The sequence below is a fragment of the Pelecanus crispus genome, chromosome 4 (genome assembly GCF_030463565.1).
Source record: "Pelecanus crispus isolate bPelCri1 chromosome 4, bPelCri1.pri, whole genome shotgun sequence".
NCBI lineage: Eukaryota > Metazoa > Chordata > Aves > Pelecaniformes > Pelecanidae > Pelecanus > Pelecanus crispus.
Genome location: NC_134646.1, coordinates 46,714,934 through 46,737,288, shown reverse-complemented (window position 1 = coordinate 46,737,288; position 22,355 = coordinate 46,714,934). Strand labels below are relative to the sequence as shown.

At 36.4% G+C, this 22,355-nt stretch overlaps 1 protein-coding gene across 1 annotated transcript in view; it reads left to right on the top strand.

Annotated features, from left to right (window-relative positions):
• The first annotated feature begins 4,393 nt into the window (after window positions 1-4,393).
• The window catches only part of GPM6A (glycoprotein M6A), a 130,210-nt gene continuing 112,248 nt past the window's right edge, over window positions 4,394-22,355 (top strand). Inside the window, exons 1-3 of the mRNA XM_075709036.1 lie at window positions 4,394-4,455; window positions 19,081-19,087; window positions 19,251-19,290. Coding sequence (XP_075565151.1) covers window positions 4,394-4,455; window positions 19,081-19,087; window positions 19,251-19,290 — 109 coding nt within the window. The remainder of the gene's footprint in view (window positions 4,456-19,080; window positions 19,088-19,250; window positions 19,291-22,355) is intronic.

The following is a 22,355-nucleotide window of genomic DNA, read 5'->3' as shown; positions in this document are numbered from 1 at the left end:
CAGCTTGGGTAGTTTCTGGGTATGGCTTTAAAGTAACATGAATATCACTGCTGGTAAACATGTTTCATAGTATTCTGAGGAAAGAAAGCCTCTGTGGTTGCTGCTTAGAAAATCACATAAAGTCGGCATTTTCTGATTTTGTTTGTTACTCTTAACACTTGCAGAACTTTTCTGTTGTTTGATTTTAGGATTAACACCTATTAATATTTTCATCTTGAAAGGCCCTTGGAACAGTTTTTAAAGAAACATCTATGAGGCAGATTTCTGTTTCAAAATTAATTTGTTAATAAATGCAGCTAAATATGAAGGAAGCTGACATAAAATCTCTCATACACAAGCTGTGAATGGATGGCAAGTTAATCGCACCTGCAACTAATCAGAGTCCTCTTAAGAAGGAGCTTGGACACTCGTGTGTTTTGAAGGAGTTGATGTTTAACAGGAGGACCGGTTAGTACCTTTATGATAATAATATCTACACAGAAAAATAGATTGTTGCAAGGGGTGGGGGGAAAGCTCCAAGCCATTTTTAGGCAATGCTATACTTTGCTTCACCTAGTTACTGTGATTTCATCTTAACCTCTGACATGTGAGTGTAGGCTTTTTAGGAAGTTAAAAATCCTATCATGAAAATTAAGTTGCATGTAAACCTGATGTGAAAATGACCATAGTGGGGACTAGATCAAGGATTCATTCAGCCCAGCATCTCATATGTTTGTGTCCAAAAGCAGACTGTCTTGGAAGTAGAGTAAGAAATAGATACAGCTTTTCCACAAAATATTCCTCTAACTCTCCAATAATTTGCAGCTCACAGATCTCCTAATCTAGAGGTGCATCTTCATATCCATGAATCTTTGTGACTCAGATTCTCCTTGCTTTCTCCTTGCTCTTTTTTATTTCTTTTTCCCCTCTACGAGGCTCTGCTGCAACAAGTTCTGCAGCTTAAGTACAAGTTGTGTAGTATGCCTTAGTTTTCTTCTGAGCCTACTTTCTTTGCAGTTCTCTCCCTTTATTGAACAAGTTGTTTCTTATTCACTTTATCTATGTCACTTATGATTGTACAATCTTTATTGTATCCTCTCCCATTTATCTCTTTCCAGCCTTTTTTTTTTTTTTTTGGATGCTTTTTTTTTTTTTTAACAAAGTGTGTATGATTGTTTCAAGGAACAAGGTCATTTGGTTTAGTAAGCAACCTATAGATTTCTTTGTTGCAAACATCACTGTTAAGAGGTTGGTTATCTCAAACATTTGGTGCTATCAAGAAACAAAGCTTAAAAGCAATTGCCACCCTAAGTAAAATATTTGCCAGACACTTTTTTAAATATGAAGATTTAATAATGCTTATGTAAGAAAATAATTTGAAAAGAAAATATAGTAGGGGAGACTTACACAGGAGATCTTCTGTTTTAAAGGAGATATGCCTTTTTTTTTTTAATCTGGCTGAAGGAATAATTCCTAGAAAGATGTGGAAGACACTTAGATGCTATGATGTTGCAGCACTTCCATGTGTACAGGCAGTCTCAATGTGTTGATTTTGAAATGATCAATTAGATCTGAGAACTAAAACAACTGATCATTGTTCTTCAGTTATTCCAGAAAACAGAGCCCTAGAAAGGTGAATTAAAAAGGAAAAAAGGGATAGGAAATGCATTGGGTGACTAAATAAATATGCGTTCAGTTATTTAATTATATATCTAAATTTAACTTCATATATAAAAATCATTCTGTTATGAACCAGATTTGAACAGATTTATATACAAAGAGTGTAAAAAAAAAAAAACCAAAACAACCAAAACAAAAAAAACCCCAACCCAAAACCAAACCAAAACAAACCAAAAACCAAAACAACAACAAAAACCCCAACCAACCAAAAAAAAGAACTTTGCTTTTTTTTTTCTTTTTGTGACTTAGAAGGCAGCACTAGGTCAATCTATTTAGATAGCATAAAGTAAATGGATGAGCTATTTATCATTTATATGTAAATATGAATTTTCAGTGATAGTAGGTTTTTTTATTTTTGGGTAAGTTTTAGTCACTTTTTTCCCAGAAGGATGAAAAGTGAAAACTGTAAAGAAAAATTTGACTTGTGTTCTAATTGCATTTTTTTGTGAAATAATGAAAGTCTTAAAATGATGTTACATTACTCTGTAGACTAAGATACAAAAATGCTAATTTATTGCTAGACTGCAGCGTCCAATTTGCATTCCAAATCAGACTGCAGAGCTCCCCAAATGAGTAGGTGCCCCTCACAGTGTATTTAACCTATGCTTTTCCCGAGTAAATTCATAACAGTATGTGTTTTTAAATGCTTCCTTACATACATACCTCCATGTGGTGCTTCACCATTTTAAGAAGGTCCAGTTTTTTTAATAGGGATTTGAAGTGTACAGGCAATTTTGAATATTAGCAATCAGAAAAAGAATTGATGCAAGTACTGTTTTAAATCTCTGAACTGCCCCTAAATTCCTGTTTACTGTGACACTGGCAGATAATACGTAGGGTGCATATAATTTGTAGCAATTAATATTGTGTATTAAATTGTCCTTGTATGTGTGTATAAACACACAGTTGCATACAAAATGGTACTGTTATAAAGATGTTTTCTAGACTATTATAAGGGTAATAGCGTGTATTTGTTGTTAGTTCCAGATGATACAGATATATGAGAAGGAGGGAAATGAAGAGTCATATTATTCTTAAATGTGCTGATAGAGGAGGAGGGGGGCGGGGGGAGAGAGAGGGAGAAAGACAAGTAATACAGCATAAAGAACCCACAGGCATCTGGGCTTTCCCACTTCAGTGGCAAATAGGGGGAATTATGGGTTGGTGGTCTGCTTCCCATTAGGAGGACACCCCTCCATCTGTTTTCAGTACAGCCTATTTCCAATTTAAAACACAGATTTCAATACAAACCTCAATTTCTTTTCTCCATTTTATATGCAAAGTGAGGTTTATGAATCAGTGTCATTGCCATAAGGGCTCAGACCAAATTTCCCCCCAAAATTCACAGGCTGTTCATTTGAATACCTGCTTACAGTGGTACACAATGGGCAGCTTTGAGAAGAAAAATTGATAATCTTCACGGAAGAGTAATTTGAATGAAATTACACTTGACAGCCTGTCTCCAAGCAAACAAGGAGAGTGAGGGAGCCTTAGCTAAGCTCTGAGGACTTGCTTAAGCCTCTGCTGTTGGAGCTTCCCAGGGAAAAAAAAAATCCACACTTTTTCCTACATCTGACTGAAGCTTTTGATTAATTCTCTGTAGCTGTTTCTAGTGAAGAAAGGTAGCCATGGAAGAGAATATGGAAGAGGGACAAACACAGAAAGGTATTGTGATAAAATTGCTTTCTCTTTGCAAGGAGATAATTATGTTGCCGTTTCTTATTTGCTTTAGCAGCATGCTGTAAGGCTAGTGAATATCCTTATGTGGCAGATGGGGAAAGATTTTTTGTTTTCATACCATTTACTTCATTTGTCTCTCTGCAATAGCACCTAGCATTAATATAGTGACTGTCAGCTGATATCCAGTATTAAAAGGATCTAAATAGCAAATGTTACATCTATACTAATAATATTGCAAGCATTTAAAGCAGCCTGCTTCTCAGCCCAGTCTTTGTTAACCCTCATTTATTTCATGTTTTCACGCTTGTCTAGCTGGGTCAAGGGAGTCTAGTGTGAACTATGAGAGAGCTACTCACACAATATTTGGAGCCGGTTGCAGTTGGATATCTAACAATGTAACCAGTATTTACACCTTGAATGAGAGTCCAGAGTGAACAAAGACATGGGGTATATTTTATATATATTTAGGCAGTATTGAAATTTCCCTCTGCCCTTTTCCCACTTTTGTCTTGTGAGGTGTTAAAGCAGCCTTGCTACGGTTCTAATATTTGCATTGTACAGATTTGCATTTTGCTGAAATTCATTTTGCACGTTGTAGCTGAAATAGCTTTAGCAAGACGTACACAGCATGTTCTGTTCCACTGTTTCTGGTCAAGTTAAAAATAACTGAATGTTATGTGATGTGTTAGCACTTAAAGGTGCACTTTAAAATTATTGCAGACTGTTTATTAATTTGTGAATCTCTGAGAAATATTGTTTTTAGTCTTTTCACTTAAGTGTTATTCTGTACAAGTGACATCACAGTAGTGAAAGGAACCAAGGTTTTCTCATTTTACTTTACCGCAAACACAAAGGGTAATCCTAGTGAATATTTGCCACATTAAATCATGTATACTTTTCATTTTGCATTTATTTTGAATTCACTTCCATTTTTGAGGAGGATTTAGGAACTCACCAAATCATTTAATAAAAATTGCCTGTAAAGGCATATTTTTCTGCACTGATGCCATATTCTGTTTTTCTGCTCCCTGATCAATCTGCTTTCTACATATGAATGTCATGCTTTCTCATTATAAGTGACCCATTTAGACAGAATGCAGCTTTGAATTGTTTATGGTCTTGACTAGATCTAGATGCACAGCAGATACTCATAAGACGACTAAAGGATATATGTGCCCCCTCTGTGTGTATACGTACTTACGTTTATAGATAATAGATTGGTATCTGGTTGATAATTTCAGCAGTCTCTTCAGTTGAATTTTATTATTTGCAAATGGCAAAAATAATGGGAAAGTACAAGACAATTCACGTTTGTTTTTTTTTTTTCTGAAGGTAAAATCAATACTTTTATTGTATGCTACAAATTATTTACTATGCTTTACATTTAGAAATTGAGTCTGAAATGCATTTTTTTCTCCTTAAAACAAGTGAATTGCACTGTTTGACCAGTGAGTCAAAATACTTAATTGTTACTGAATGATAGTGCCTGAAGAAACAGTGTGAAATTAAAAATCTCTAAATTCTTATTAGAGAGGAAAAAAAGCCAAGAAAAAAATGAACCATTTTGTATATTAAAAGAACATGTTGTTATTGATAAACTATGCCCTCATATGATAAGCAGTTGAATGACCAATAGCCACTCAAAATGGTGTGATTAATAGTGTGATTACAACAGCTAACACTACTTACTCCCCACCCCCCATTTACAATGCCATGTGTTCAGCCTTTTTTCCCTTTAGTGGTACCCAGCTGTCATCATGGACAGTGACAGGAGAATGTTAAGAGCTCACAAATTATATGTATTTTTCCTTATTGGTGTGGAAGGGGATGCTGCTTAGTTGCTGTGACCATACCTGCAAACCTGTCAGGTCAACCTGTCGTGTTCCTACTTTGGATTATGACAACTCTCAAAATGTATTTAGAGTTTGAAGAAAATTCACAATTCAGGACGACAATGAAAAAAATATTTCATTCTTGAATTTCTCAAGGTGCTTGAATGCAGATGTTGGAATTATAGTGAAGTATAGGGATGATTATGAAATCATGGAACTTTTTAAGGTTTGCACTTTGCATTTGAAAAATATTGACTATTATTAGTATGACTTGATACTTCTCTTTCATAGTTCCTGTTTTTTTTGTTTTCATTTAGCATGATCTATCTGTTATGTGTTTAACTGATATCCATAGTATAGTTCCAGGTCATCTGGACTAGTTTTTCTAACTAGCAACTTTAACTGTAATTCATATATTCTAATTTTTGTCCTGCCATCTTGAATGGAACTCTTTCTTTCTTTCTCCTCTGCTTTCTACAAAATCAATGGGAGTATAAATTGCCACTGCTTATCAACTCCTGTGCTCTTCACAGCAGATGCTTTGAACCTCCCACTGAACAGCATTACGTCTTGCTAGCAGCCATGATGGAAGTGAATAGTTTCATATTGATGCATTTCATAAATATGATAAAGATAGCTCTAATCAGAGGCTTGCAGATTTGGAAGTCTTGTTATTTTAGAGAATTTTATGCAATAAGATATTGATAAGTGCAAACATAATTCTTACCATAGTGGTTCCAAATAATGACCTTCTGCCTTACACAATCTCTGTACCTTCCTAGTGTTTAACACTTATGATTTGTTTGTGGCTGTATGTTGTAAAATTGTCAGCAGGGAAATATATTACATCTGTTTTCTGAAAATAAGGAATTACTAGAAACTGTGTAGCTCAAAGTAATGACTGGAAAACAGAAATGGACATCCCTCCCCCTTCCCCCCCAATTTTCTTTCTATTGGCCTTGGAAAGTGTGGTTTCTTCTTGGCATCAGTAGCCTTAATACAGTAAACTGTTGTTGTCCAGCAGTTTTCATATGTAAAGCTGTAAAAATTGAAACCAAGAATAATTTGTATTAATTAATTTTCCTTTTTAAAGTATTAGAAGACTTGGGTTTTTTTCCCCCCCTTTTTTCCTTGATACCACATTTCCTTCGCTTGCAAGCCAGTACAGTGGGGAGCACGTTTCAAAGGTATTTGCTACACAGCTGTCTGTAGCTGTCCAAAAACTGAAAGTGTGTAGAATGTCTGGCTGAAATGTAAGCTACATGTGAACACTGAAATATATTTTAACAATGTAAAAAGTCATAACATCTCAGAAATATCAACTTGTGCACAATTTCCATAATACTGACATTATGCTACATGCCTAGAATTGTAACATACTAAGAGCTTTGATTGCAAATCTGCTGTCTGGAAAGCCCAGGATAACTAAAGCCTGTAATTTATTTGACTGGTTTATTTTTCAAAAATGATCAGCTCCACTTAGAAGCAGGAGTTTCACTGATGTCTTTAGAGATGCATGATAATTTTGAAAATCTCATGCATAAATTTGCATGTGTCAGTGGTAGGTCTCAACTGCCAGTGTTTGAAAGACAATGACGTCAAACTGTTAGCTTTGCTATGTGGAAAAAGATATCAGTCCAGTTCCTGCAGAGCACGTCTTCCCTCCGTGAAAGCACTAGGATTGCAATGATGTCCCCAAACTCAGTCTTTTGTCCCAATAGAAGACTTTTCAGAGGGCAGTCACTGTGATTTTTTTGCATTGTGTGGGACTTGGTACAGTGGAGTTTAGGATTATTCTCACCACATCTATTTCAGAAAAAAAAGAGACATTCTGTAGCACAGCCAGATATACCACCTGCACTAAATTGAAGATAAATGTTCTTTTTTTATGGATCATCCATAACTTCATTTTTTAGTTTGAATTCCTTTATAAAATAAACTCTTGGGAATGGATGGAGCATCTGTGTTTGTACAGCAACAAACATGAGGAAGAGCTAATTTTACTTAAGCTCTCTTGGCTGTAGTATACCTAAAAAACATAGATTATGTTCCACTGGTAGGATAGCAAAAAAAAAAAAATGTATAATATTATTGTGACAAGAAATGGTTGAATACTAGAAAATAAATAATGAGTTAGTATTTGGTCTGCATTCGAGATTTAAGTGGATCTGCAGCCTATTATCAAACCTTTGTCATTTGTTCCACAGCATGCCAGTAAAGGAGAGCTTTAAGCAGAGTTTTAGAAGTAAGTTGTAAGGAGTCTAGTATGCTACCGGTAATATGTACACACAGCCTCTGCCTCTTCAGCCATGAGAGGTTGAATTGCTTCCTCTTACATCAATACTTTTTGGAAAATGGCAGACTCTGAGTTAGTAGGATACTACAGACTAGATGAAAGTGATGATTTTTATTTTGTATTAAGAAATAAACCAACAGCCAAACAGTCAAACCACTGCTGGCATCCTTTGCAAGTTAGTCTTCTAAATCTTTTTATTTACCTTTAAAAGAGAACAGTTGTCCAGTTTCTCATTTGACTATTGTTAGAAAGTTGGTTAAAATAAAAATGAGCAAATCTCAATATTTTGCACTTTGATTTTGTTGGGTGACTACTTGTAAATAAAGCTGAGGAGTTATTTTCTGTCCTTTAATGTAAATGCTACACTAAGTGTGAGCTATGCTTGTATTTTTAGTTAGATCCTTTTTATGTTGTTAGTACTCTGTCTAGTCTTATAGGACCCCTGAAGTACAATCAGTTTTGTGAGTAATTTGGAAATGGTTTTTATATTCGGCCTTATAAGTGGGAAGTAGCAGACATTTGCTGGCTGATATTCTTAATACGAAACCTGGATTTGCAATGCTTGATTCTTAAAGAAAGCATGATGGGCAGAGGTCAATCTCTGTCCTTTGGGAATATATTCTCAATTCTACTCCTGGTTCCCAAGTTTGTGTTCAGATTGGATTTACAAGTTCCTTCAGAGTAGAATGGTCTTAACTTTCATCATGTTTATTGTTGCCTGTTCTTAAAAGTGTGTATGTGTGTATAGTAAGAGTGTCAGATAAAATACTCACTTGACAATCACAAAGACACTAGCAGAGTAAATAATTTTCTTTCTTAATCAATGTTAAATGTGGAAGTAAATTTTAGTATCTGGCAAAATATCTCACTGTATTTCCTGTTTAATACTCCTTAGTAGTTAATCAATAAGGTTTATTAAAGAAAAATGCAATAACATTCAGTATGAATTTGAAGTTAATTGTTCTAATATTGTAAGAGTTTTTCTTTATGTAGTAACTACAGAATACCTTAATATTCTTACATTAGGAGCAGTGAGTTCCAGAGCTGCAATTTGAATATGTTATTATTCAATACATTAGGCTTTTATTCACAGATAATGATGTAAATAAACTTAGTCTTGCCTGCTTATTTAATCTTTAACATTAAAATGTCTCTGTTAATAGTAGAAAACTTGGTATTTCTTATGGGCTTAACATCATACTAGTCATAGGCATGAAAATCCAGCATTAATAGGACCTAATTATACTTTTATATATATTCTTACAGGGCAAAAAGTATTCCAGCTGCCCTAAGGCAGATGGAATCCTCAATTCAGTGTGTGAGAATTTAAATCTTCATGGTAATTTTGACACTTGTATGTCAATTTCATAAATAAACTATTTTAGAAATAAGATACTTCATAAGTAGGAGCTGTAAATGCTTAGGAAAAAGTGTTGAATATATTTGAAATCATTAATTTATACTAATTGTTGTAAAAATACTGTATCAAACCAGTAATATAAATTTATAAAAAGCTTTTCCTGCAGTTTGTGAAAGTAAAGGCTCACTTTGGGGGGAAAGGGGTATTTTGGGTTTCTAATTACTGTGAAAAAATAAGCATTTAGTAATGACAAAACAATACTGCAGATATAACAAAAATAAATTTGATTCAGCTTACTGCTTAGGCTCCTTATGGAGAAGGATTGAGGGATTGATATATGTAATAGCTAAAAATTATTCATTTTATATTGTGACTATGCATTCATTTCTGATAAGCACCTTAAACAATTTTGGCAAGGTGATTTTTAACCTGTTTGAATTGCCTGCCACTGCACTAAAATTCAAGATGGAAGAATGGATGGAATGCTGCTGGCCTCACATAACAACGTTTGCTTTCTTGATACAATAGTTTTGAACTGTTAATTCTCCTTATATAAACAGGTGAGAATATGCTCTTTCCTCCTAATAGTTTTATATGGAGGATTAAGTAGGAAACTAGAAAAAACACATTTTTGGGCTGTTCTGCTTCAGATTGTAGACACTGTGTATGATTTTATAAAAAACATAAAGCACATAAGCACCTGATGGCCATTGAAAAGCAGAATGTAAAAAAGGCAAAGGTGAATATTGATCTTATATCAAATATTCTGTCAGTTAATATTCTGTTTGACAAATTTATTTCAGAAGAAGTTTCAGCCAATTCATGCAACTAAAATGCATAACTCCTGCTGATATCTTATCACGTGACTGATTTCTGAGACAGGACAGCAAGTCCCACATTGATGTGTTGTCACAAATCTTTTGCTTGGGGGGTGGGGAATTAGAGACTTCAGTTCCAGTGTGTAAAGAATGAGAAATAAGTGTTGTCATTTTCTCAGCTGTAGAGAGATCAGACTCAGAGAAGCAAAATTGTGAGGGTCAAAGATAAACTCCAAATAGGGATTAACTATCAGAACTGTGAATTTTTATACACATACACTCTAGGGCCTTATGAAGGAAGGGCACTGATACAAAAAATGGCTTAAGTATTCTGTTAGTTTGCCCATGCCAACTCTCATACTACAATACACTAGTCTCAAGAAGGCTAAATTTTCTCTTTTTTTTTTTTTCCCCCTCTAATATTTTTATTTCCTTCTTATTAGTCATCATGTAGGACTGTGGTAGACCTCCCAAAATTTATACTGCAACCATCTGGGACAACATTGTTCCAAATAACAGTTGCTAAAATATCACCAACTACTACTAAGTGTAAGGATTACTCTTCTCTTTACATTTATAATATCCCTGATATTTGCACTTGGACAAAAACTCTTCAGAATGAAGAGTTTTTATTTGGTTCACATAGTGAAAGTTTAATTTTTTTTTTCCAGTAGTGATAACAATACAACTGTACAGCAAATTAATATCACAATAAATTTAGTATCAATTTTAACAAAAATCTATCCTTTTAATAGTGGTGTGAGGGGAGCAGTGCATTTGCTACAGTTCTGGTACAAAGAGAGACTTCAGCAAAAGCTGCATTTGCTGCACTTTTGGTATATGAGATTTGCAGGAAGGTGTTACTGCCACAGTGTAAATAAAACTCAAGTATAATATAGTATTTGCAGTTCCAGTAAGCATTCCTCACTTCTCAGTATCTTCCCATTTGTACCCCAAGACTGTGTTTTGGTGTTCTTCCTCAAAAAAAAAAAAAAAAAAAAAAAAAAAAAAGGTAGCTCTTTGTGTCTGCTGTCCTGCATTTCAATTTTCTGTGGAAGCACTTTCTTTTTAGCATCTGGAAGGCATGGAAATGGAATTCTACAACATTTTAATATTTCTTCTGGGAACATGTAATATAAGATGACAAGTGTTGCATGTTTATTAATTAAGTCATTGCTGGTCACATCCTACTCAATCTGCAGCAGGATGATTTTATATAGGTAAAATTGGACATTAAGGAGGAATTTGAAGGAAGAGAGTATAATAGCATGGTGAAGTGATTAAGGAGGGATTGCTTTGCATTAAGGCACAATGGGAAAAAAGTAGAGATGATTGTGCTGATAGAGGTTGAAAAGAGGCAATATGATGAAAAGAAGAAAGGAATAAGCAATATAATTTGAAAGACCTTCAGAGGGGTCCTGAAGTTTGGAATTGATACAGAAATAGAAGACGACAATATTAGAGTTAAGAGAATGAAAGATACTAATATTTGGTCTTTCAGACAAGACTTATAGAGATCCTTAATGGAAATTTTAGGAGTTTCTTTAGAAATAAAATGTGTGTTTTGAGGTAGAGTGTTTTTAAATGGCTTCTAAATATTTACATTTTAGGGTCTCGAGGAAAAAAAAAATAAAAATCTTTTACGGTGTTGATATAATGATATAAAGCTCAATAATTTTAAACTTAAAAAAACCCAACCAAAACACAAGTAATCTGAACAGAGGAGTACTAGATTGATATTTGCAGATTAATCTTGGTAAATAAAACATTTGAGAAGTTTTACATAAGAAGTTATTAGAAGCATAACTTCAAATTATCTTTTTAAAATAGTGAACATGTAACTTAAACATATTTTTTCCCCAAGTAAAACAGCAGCCATGTGATGTTCATGGCTACTATGGTAATACCACAATATTATTACTATGGCAATATTGTACCTGTGGGCAGTTTCCAACTATTTTGAAGTTATGCATAGGTGAGGGAAAAAGGGAGAACGAGTTTGGTTTTATCTTAAAGCGATGACATATAGGAAAGATTCTCTTAGTTGGAAAGGAATGTATATCACATCATGTTCAAGGAAAAGAGTTATCACAGTTGACCCGTTGGCCTAGTTTCTCTGGTAAAGGAAGCTGGTACTGCATACCCTTGCCTAGCAAGGTGATGTAGCCAGTGTGGGAGGCTCCACAGTGTAGTGGCACCCTCTACTACTGGTGAATCAGCTTAGCTTTCTTTATGTAATTCACCAAAGCCTGCCACCCCCTGATTTCCCACCAAATCTTCTCTTACCCTATTAAGCCATATGCAATAGTAAGCAGCTGTCATAATTTTAAATCAATTTAAAAGCCTTTAGAAAACAACCATGGGAAGAGCTTGGGGTGTCTCTTTGCAGCTCTCAGGTGAGGACACGTTTGGTCATAGCTAAGAACTTAGGCTTGCATATTTTTATACAGGAGTAGATCCTGAGCTTCTGGTGTCATGGTTTTGATTGATATCTCGGGGGGTATATGAGGAAACCTATCCAAGCCAGGTACTCATCCCTGTGCTTGGATGGCACAGAACTCTGATCCTCACCTCTCCAGAAGAAAGACAATAAATACATCCATCCATCCGTTCTACTCCCATCTGCCAAATTGTTTGATCCCCGTCTCTTTCACCCTTCTATTACACATGTCACTTCAAACAACCCTCGACCTTTAAAAGTTCTTGTGCTATGATATAGTGCAAGTTACTAACAGTACCTTGAATGCTTTGGGACTTCTCAGTACTTACAGGCTAGAATCTGCATGCAGAAGTTGATGCTGTGGTAGGTTTCTCTAGTATGACAAGGAGAATCTGAACTGTGGTGAGCAAGACATTGTGCAGGCTGCTGAGGGAGAATCATACAAGTCTGCACTAGAGGTGGAAGGCCATGGAAAAGTTAGCACCATCACCAGTTCTATTGTTCCTGTTCTATCAACAAATAAGTCCTAGGTCTTAAGACTGTTCTTTAATGTTTCACGTTTGTCAACATTTGCAGTTTTGTGTGGTTTTCTTTCTGATACCTTTTGGGAAAAAAAAAAAAAAGCTCAGACTCTAGGTGTTACAGTGGCATATACAGCCCCAAAGAAACTTGCAGACAGTCTCTTTGTTAGCTTATAGAAGTACACTGCAAAGATTAGTAAGCCTCCCATATTTCGAGTTTTATCTGGTCATCTGGCTGGTCTTTTGGGAAAATTCAAGTCATACTTTTTGACCTATAAAGCCCAAATGGCCTGAGAATATGATGTGGGAATTTATGGAACACCTTGAATTGCATGGTATTCTAGGCATGCTGCCAAAGACATCTGTACATAGCCTACTGCTAGAGCACCCTGTCCTGGTTTTGGCTAGGATAGAGTTAATTTTCTTCCTAGCAACTGGCATAGTGCTGTGTTTTGGATTTAGTATGAGAATAATGTTGATGTTTTAGTTGTTGCTAAGTAGTGCTTACACTAGTCAAGCACTTTTCAGCTTCCCATGCTCTGCCAGGTGCACAAGAAACTGGGAGGGGACACAGCCAGGACAGCTGACCCAAACTGACCAAAGGGCTATTCCATACCATATGACATCATGCTCAGTGTAGAATCTGGGGGGAGCTGGGCAGCAGGCAGCAATTGCTTCTTGGGGGCTGGCTGGGCGTCAGTTGGCAGGTGGTGAGCAATTGCATTGTGCTTGCTTTGTATATTATTATTACTGTTATTATATTGTTATTATTACTACTACTATTTTACTTTATTTCAATTATTAAACTGTTCTTATCTCATCCCAGGAGTTTTCTCACTTTTACTCTTCTGATTCTCTCCCCCATCCCACTGGGGCAGGTGGAGTGAGCGAGCAGCTGTGTGGTGCTTAGTTGCTGGCTGGGGTTAAACCACAACACCCCCTCTGAATAATTTTTATATGTTGTTGTGGTTTGTGATAAGCCTTTGGTAATACTACTAGGAACTGCAAATTCTGAGGTGTTCCTATTGGATAAGGAGAATTAAATACACAGTTCAAGTAATATAAAACAGAGCATCTACCCTTCCTTACAAAGTACAGGAGAATCAACATTTACTTATTAGAGAAGTAGAAGAACATTTGTTCCAGAGGGAGGCATACTCTTGATGTTACATGAGGGAGCATTTGTGGGTTACCTAACTAACTGTGAGGTCATTCAATGGAGGATTGCCTTCCCTGTTAGTGAATGGCAATAGACAAACTAAAGTTACCTCAACCTTTCCAGTAATATAATAATATATAATAATATTATAATATAATAATAATAATATATAATATAAAATATATTTTACCAGTTATATACCATATTGTGTCCTTATGTCACATGTACAAAGTGATTTATATTCAGCACTTCTTGCTCTTTACTAGCTTGCTTGTTCTGTGACCTCTGTGATGAAGATTATATTTCCAACTACATTTTTCTGCATAATTTATTTAGCATGTTCATGGTGCAGCTTGGAGGCTGGATCTGGTCTCCTGGACGCTTACATCTGATATGCTCCCTTTTCAATGGAGGAGGTGGGGAACAACTGAGCAGAAGTTGCTGCTGTCACTTGGAGCAGACAAATGCGTATGTGTACTACCTGAGTACAATGTTGAACAGATCAGGTAGCTGCAGTAGTAGAAAGGGGATGCAATAGCTGCTACTGGGCACAGTGAGCCCAAATTCAGCCTCTCTGGCTGTTGGATTAGTCCATTGTGGAAAGACTTAATTGAGCAGACATCCAGAATGGATTTTTATTTTTACAGGTAATGATAATGGTAAAATCAATAATGTTTTGAATTCTGCATTTGTCATAAAAGAACTTAGAAACTTTTAAAAGATAGTGGTTTTCATAAAGGTTATATAGCAATGAAGAGCGTGAACTTATGGAGGTAGTAGGTTGCTAAGTCGTTGTAAATAGTAGCTCAATATGCATAACTGAGGATGAAAGTAAATGTCTGAAATTGCCTTGAGAAAGGGACCATTGACCACTGGCCACTGTGTTGTTCATAAGGGTATTCAATTATATTACTGAATGTTGTATTATTGATTTTTAAACTGAGTAGCTTTAGCATGAAATGCTTCCCACTTAACATGATTTGCCTTTGTTCATGACTTGTTGATAAACCACTCCTATATGGATAAGGAACTTACATTTCTAGCTGAATGACTCAAATACAGTGATTTACTTTCTCATGAAATAGCCTGAGTATATTAGATATATAAAATGCTTTTCCTATTTCTTATGATGCTTCATTATAGCAGTACACTTGTTTTCAGAGACTTTCGCAACCTTCTAATTTCTTACTAGAGGTTGGCCGCTACTTCTGATCAACATACACTTTTAACGTTATAAGTAAGCATAACTATGTTTTCCCCCCTGCCTTTCCTTTTAGTAGTAGGTTGCACTTCCTTATAAACATTCTCTTTGTGGTTCTCTTGCTATTCAAAAGCATCTTATTGCCATGTTACTTAACTAGATGGTGAACTAGATCAAAATGAAGCGGTATCTTGTTTTCCAAGTGTTCATAACTAGCTTAAGATCTACTCCGCTGAGCCATAAAACGTTTCTTCTATTTAGTCTTGACTATATTTGCTACATATAATTTGCTACACTCAACAGGCATGTGCAGATCAACCAGGGGATCAGGCCCAGCCAACATGGGTTCATGAAAGGCAGGTCCTGCTTGACCAGCCTGATCTCCTTCTATGACCTGGTGACATGCCTAATGGATGAAGGAAAGGCTGTGGATGTCATCTGCCTGGACTTTAGTAAAGCTTTTGACACTGCCTCCCACAGCATTCTCCTAAGAAAGCTGGTGCCTCATGGCCTAGGCAGGTGTACTCTTCACTGGGTAAAAAACTGGCTGTGTGGCCAAGCCCAGAGAGTTGTGGTGAACGGAGTCAAATTCAGTTGGTGACTGGTTACAAGCGGTGTTCCCCAGGGCTCCATTTTGGGGCCAGTCTTGTTTAATATCTTTACCAACAATCTGGATGAGGGGATTGAGTGTGCCCGCAGTAAGTTTGCACATGACACCAAACTGGGTGAAGTGTCAATCTGCTTGAGGGTAGGATGGCCCTGCAGAGGGACCTGGACAGGCTGGACCGATGGGCCAAGGCCAATTGTATGAGGTTTAACAAGGCCAAGTGCCAGGTCCTGCACTTGGGTCACAACAACCCCAAGCAATGCTACAGGTTTTGGGAAGAGTGACTAGAAAGCTGCCCAGTGGAAAAGGACCGGGGGCGGGGGGGTGTTGGTGGACAGCTGGCTGAACATGAGCCAGCAGTGTGCCCAGGTGGCCAAGAAGGCCAACAGCATCCTGGCTTGTATCAGGAATAGTGTGGCCAGCAGGAGCAGGGAGGTGATTGTCCCCCTGTACTCGGCGCTGGTGAGGCCGCACCTGGAATACTGTGTCCAGTTTTGGGCCCCTCAATACAAGAAGGACATTGAGGTGCTGGAGCGTGTCCAGGGAAGGGCAACAAAGCTGGTGAAGGGTCTGGAGCACAAGTCTTATGAGGAGCGGCTGAGGGAACTGGGGTTGTTTAGCCTAGAGAAGCGGAGGCTGAGGAGAGACCTTATTGCTCTCTACAACTACCTTGAAAGGAGGTTGTAGTGAGGTGGGTGTTGGTCTCTTCTCCCAAGCAGTTAGCGATAGGACAAGAGGAAATGGGCTCAAGCTGCGCCAGGGGAGGTATAGATTGGATATTAGGAAAAATTTCTTCACGGAAAGGGTAGTCAAGCATTGGAAGAGGCTGCCCAGAGAGGTGGTAGAGTCCCCATCCCTGGAAGTGTTCAAAAAATGGGTAGACGTGGCACTTTGGGACATGGTTTAGTGGACATGGTGGTGTTGGGTTGGTGGTTGGACTGATGATCTTAGAGGTCCTTTCCAATCTTAATGATTTCTAGTTTTACTTTCATTAAAAAATAATCCAGTCACCAAGACAGGAAACATGAAATTATTACTCTACCCTTAACTGGTTTAGTGGTGAACTTGGTAGTGTTAGGTTAATGGCTGGACTGGATGATCTTAAAGGTCTTTTCCGACATAAACAATTCTATGATTCTTTAATACTCTCCTTTTGCTGGAAAATTCATAGTCCTAGTGAGTATTAAGGACCACTTTCATTCACACTACCCACCAATGTTGTAGAAATGAGTAGGTTTTGCTTGTAAATGCACAGATTGCCCTTGATTTTAGGGTAATATAGTGCTTCTAAAATTATAGACATAAATAACTTCAAAATCTGGAAAATCAATGACCAAGGCTCTGATCCTGCAAAGACTTATATGTACATATTTGATGTCATGCACTGTGAGTAGTCCCATTGGTTTTATACCAATTATTCACATAAGCAAAAAGGAAGGCCATGCACAGTCTTAAGATTAAGACCTAACAATGCCATGGAGTAATTTGCATGTAGCTGTCAGGTTTTTGGCAGGAAATCTGTGAGAGGATGTGATGATGCAATTTAATAGTGGCTGAGAGGAAACTGGAAGGAAGGTTGAATGGAGGTTTTTTATCAGCTGGGTTTTTTTTGTTTGTTTTGCATGGTATTATGATAGATTAATATGCTTTGAGGTCTCCTGTGGCTGTCTGCAGGTTCTGAGAAATTATTACTCTTTTCTTCTTGACTGTTTTAATTTTTAAAGGGTTTTGTTTATGTTTTCCTTTGAATTACTAGAATTTGGATTCACTTTTGGGCAGGGTATACTGAATGTTCTAGTGATATTCAAATACCTTGCTAGTGTGCCTTGTTCACATGCTTAAGCCAAGCCGATCATCAAATTTGCTGTGCAGATGGAATTTTCCCCAAGGCAGGCTACTAGTGACCTTCTTTTTACCTTTTCCCTGCAACATGGTCATGGTCTGCTTTCTAAGATTATCTGGGAGTTTCATTTCATTAAATTCCTGCTGCTAGTGCAAGGACTAACACTGGTGTTATCCTTCTCTTTGTCCTCTTGTAATGAGCTACAGGTGAGACTTTTGGTCTTTTAATGTAGGTCTGAAGCAGTGTGTTGGCTAGTTGTCTGTGTTTTGTGGGATAGAGTGGAGAAGATATTTGATAAATCCTTCTGAGCTGAGGGTCTGTTATAAAGCTTTCTATTATTACAAGGTTCAGGACTCTGACCATGTCTAGTGTGAACACAGAAAATGGCTGTTTGTTTCTGAGATTTTTGCCATATAAACTGCTGTTTAAAATCTTAAAGAAAAAAAGATACTATTGTCAGCTATGTGTAGTGTTTGCAGGAGTATCTTCTATCATACATTATAACCATTCTATCATACAGATAAAATAAATTAAAAAAAGGTGCTTATCACTGTGACTATCCTTAAGAGTTTAGTAAAACATGTATACTACAACCACACCCATGGCATGTGGCACAAAGGCCAGAAAATAAAAAGAAAATCTATTTCAGCTGTTCAACAGCATATGGAGGCTACCATTTCTCAAAGATGTCATCCTTCAAAATTATTCTAGATTTATGAACACTGTTCACTAGTGAAAACACTGGAGTAATTATAACCTAGCGGTGAGTAGGTCTTTTAGGTCAGCTGTGTTTATGCTAATGGTTCAGACAAGATATTTTTTTCTTCCCCCTCCCCATCTGGTAGAGTCATTAAATATTTAAGACACAGGGGAACCTGTTATGGACATTTGGGGTCTTTTATCAGCTTTATGGATGTGTTTGCATATGGGGGACTTTTGCTGTTAATATTTTCTTCATTTTGATCTGTTACACATGCCTGTACCATCTGTATTGCCTGTGCTTCCAGCAGATATCCTTCCATTATTACCTGTCATATCCCCTTTTAGAAGATGAAAACATCTACTTTATTACCTATTTATTGACAGCCTTAACTTCTAAAATCCAGTTCAGGCACCTCTGCCTTTCTTGAATGTGATTGGAATATGCAGATTTCAATACTTTTTAAAGTACCTGTAGCTAGCTGTGGGTGTGTTTTGTAAATATTATATGCAACCAAAGAGCTGAAATATACTGGTCTTTCCTGATAGAAGAGTACAGTTATGTCCATGCCTGGGGAGTTACCTTCTAGCACACAGTTATTCCTACTTGTCTGTCTTGATTTATTTCTCATATTATTTTATTTTTATTATTATCTTTTAATGTAGACTCAAGTAGATTTGGTGTAGCTGCTGCAGTTGCTAAATCTTGTGATATCCCCTGGGATCTCATTTTTCTCTTTTGGTTATTCTTGCCTTCATAATCCCTGATCTTTTTTTGAGTGCATAAAAACTCTGTACCTCAAGCTAGGAAGATGGACTGTCTACTACTAGAGGTCTGAAAGTACTGCCACTCAGGAATAGCTGATCTGTAATCATTCCTCTAATCTAATATCCTGACGAGGTGGTAGACTTCAATGTTGCTGCAGAACGTGGTTGTTTTATTTCTAAAGGGATAATTTTACTAGGCTTTTTGTAGTCCTTCAGGGACAATGAATTATACAATGGCCCAGATGTAACAAGCAATATAAAAGTAGCAGTCATTAAACTAAATTATTGCAGTCATCCTTACTGTCCTTAATCTGTTACCTTTTTTTTGCATAACAACCTCAGTGTGATAAACTGTATAATTTAAAAGCTTCTCTACAGAAATGTGACGAGGAATAATTTGACTACGGGTAGTAGTAGGTAATAATACTGCAGAGTATTTTCGGGTAGGCATGGCCATAAATTCTGTAATAAATTAAGCTAGTAAGTACTAAAATATAGAATACTTGGAATGAATGTAATGAAACAAATTTGGTCTTTGTAAGTGGCAAAGCATGTTAGAAACCTCTAGAGCAATTTGTTTACTCTTGTCAGAATATGAAAATCTTTCTATATTTTTCATTTTAATGATGTTATGTAAAAAGAGGGCAATTATTTGCATTTACTTTATGCAATTGCTTTGACTGTTTTTATTCTTTGTCCATTATGACTCATTTTATGAAATTGTTTGTTTTTCCTTTGTTAAGAAAAATTAAGGAAACACTAGCCTCTTTTCTAAGTGTCTTCATGGTTGTTGGGATAGAATAGCAGTTGCTCTGTCAGTGTCACAGTGTTTATTTTAATCTCTGAATTAATTTTCTTGGTTGCTAGGCAATCCTATTTCATAGTTTTAATGGAAATGAGTAATTCGGGGTGCTCTCAATTCAGAATATGCAATCGTTCGCTTTAAAACTGAAACTAGATTTCTCTATGACATAATGCTTGACAGATACTCGTGTCGGTGTACAATTTTATGACTATAGCTAATAAAATATTCACATTTCTCTTATCCAGTCCTATATTTCTTGTACATTCCAACAAAGCCATTGTAAATCTAAGGTATTCAGTAGAGGCAGAATTGGGCTCTTTTATGTATATATAGAGGATAAATACCTGCTCTGATGTCTGACATTTTAGAAAGTTTTAAAGGCAACTTATGGAGCTGGTTATATAGCATGTATTTGGAACTGGTATCAGTTAAGTCTTTTTACATCCTCAATGGCAATGGTGTAATAAGTGCTACGTATCTCAGTTACTCAGCCTGCAGATGTATTCAGCAGGTCTTGCTTATTAGCAGTGCAGGGAAGTTAAAAAACAGGTATGAATATTCAAAGTAGTAATAACCATAGTATTAAAGAAAACCTCTTAACAGTCTGTAGTTCCAGAGCTGGTTTTCATACTGGAAAAATATAATGCCTCAGAGGACAGTTTCTTTAAACTTTAAAATATTGGTTTCTGCTATTACAATACTATTCTTATTTAAGGACAAATATAAGGGAAAAAGAACTTTAAATGAAACTTCATAGATACCTCAGTATCAGGGTAGTGCAGAAGCGTAGGCCTTGTTTATTTTGTTGCTATCAGCTATGCTTTCATTTATTCTGAGCTATCAGCCAGTGAAAAACTGTCTTTTGGCTTGTTATCTGCATTCCACTCTTCTGTTTCCATGCTGGTGAACTGCACGGCTTGGAAATGAATGGAATCCACACTGCTTCTCTGTAGAAGGAGAGAAGCATCCTGTGGGCCAGAATACCCATGATGTACCCTCTGTACCCATGATGTCAGGACTCTGTGCTCCTGACATTGGTTTGAGGTTTATCAGCTCAGCTTCTCTAGCCCAGAGCATCATTCTTCATGCTTAATTGCTCTTTATTTTCTCTCTCCCTAGTTTAGAGTAAACTTGTCTTCCTGATAGTGGCCACCTTTTTGGTACAGTTAGTGTACTGAGGACCACAGCTGATTTGGTTTATCTGAATAACTTGTTGCCATCAAAAAGCTAAATGATGAGTCTAATTTTGCCCAGTTCAAAGACGTAATATATTCTCAAGACAGAGAAGACTGGGAATGCTGTATATTTTAATGATTTTTTTTATTAAGTTTACAATCTTTGCAGTATCTATTAATACATCTAGCCTCTGGCAATATCTTCCAATTGCTGTCTTACAACTTTAATTACAGCTGATGTTCGTGTTAGGTAAGCAATGATCCTGTATACTTTGGAACTTTCTAATTGGAGTTGAGAGAAAACAAACATCAAAAATCACAGGATTATAAGTATTTTCAAGACATTTTCAAAAGGATGTAGAAAAAAAAGATTGATTATTCAGCTGTATTCTTCATGGAACAATGGGCTTTTATTCAGTTGTTTGTTATACGTGAGCTAATAAGGTTGGTAGATAGCCAGAATGTTTGCAACTGTAATGAAAATGTACAATAAAAGTAACAAGTTGGATCATTTGTACTCAATATATACTTGGGAGACCTGCTCACTTTTTGTAAATGAGAGGTGGCATATGCAGCCAAAATTCATAAGATTATATTCGTGTTAGTGAGCTCTCCCAGCTTCTCTTAGTCTGTTTTGCCACTTAAAGAAAGCAGTACTGAGATGATAGTTTTCAGTCTGTGAAACTGGGTTATGAAACTCCTGCAATAGAAGCATAAAAATGTTAATGTGAGTGAAAGCAAACCTGTAAGGGATATGAAATAAATTTCTTAATGAACATACACTATACCCCTGTGTCTGTGAGGCAGAACACTTGTATAAACTGGTTGTAAAAATAACTGCTTTATTGTAATAACATTACCAAATACCAACAATTGCCTTTCAACAAATAGGGTAAAACCAACAAAACAAAAATCCCATCAAAGACCTCCCCAAGGTAGTTCCAGTAGTGTGCAGCTTCAGTAGGTACAAACATTGGACCTTTGTCCAATATATGAATACTCAGTAAAGAGTACACAGTTACAAAAAGGAAATGTGTTACAACAATAATTTCCGGCATGCTTGGCAATTCTGAAGAATGAAATTGTTATGAAGTAGTAGAGGTATTAAAAGTTATATTATTGGATTAAAAAGTAAGCTCTTCTTTAACTAATTTGTAAGTTACTGTTTTAGAGATAATGTTTCGTGAAAATTATTAGGATATCTTTTAAGATTCTGGACTGAGATATGAAAGACCTGAAAGTGATTATCTGTATCACTTATATTTTTCAATTTTGAAAAATCTTACTGTAACTCACTGCATCTTTGTCTCCCATCTGTGAAAAGCAATGTAGGACATACATAAGCTTTCATTTCTTCCACCCATTCTGTGACTTGCTTATTGCTTTAGTAGGTCATAGTCTTTACATTTCTACAATGGGAATCTCATCTTAGCTGAGGCCTCTAGATGCTAAAGAAAGATGAAGTATGCCAGGGAATACTTACTGGTTTGTA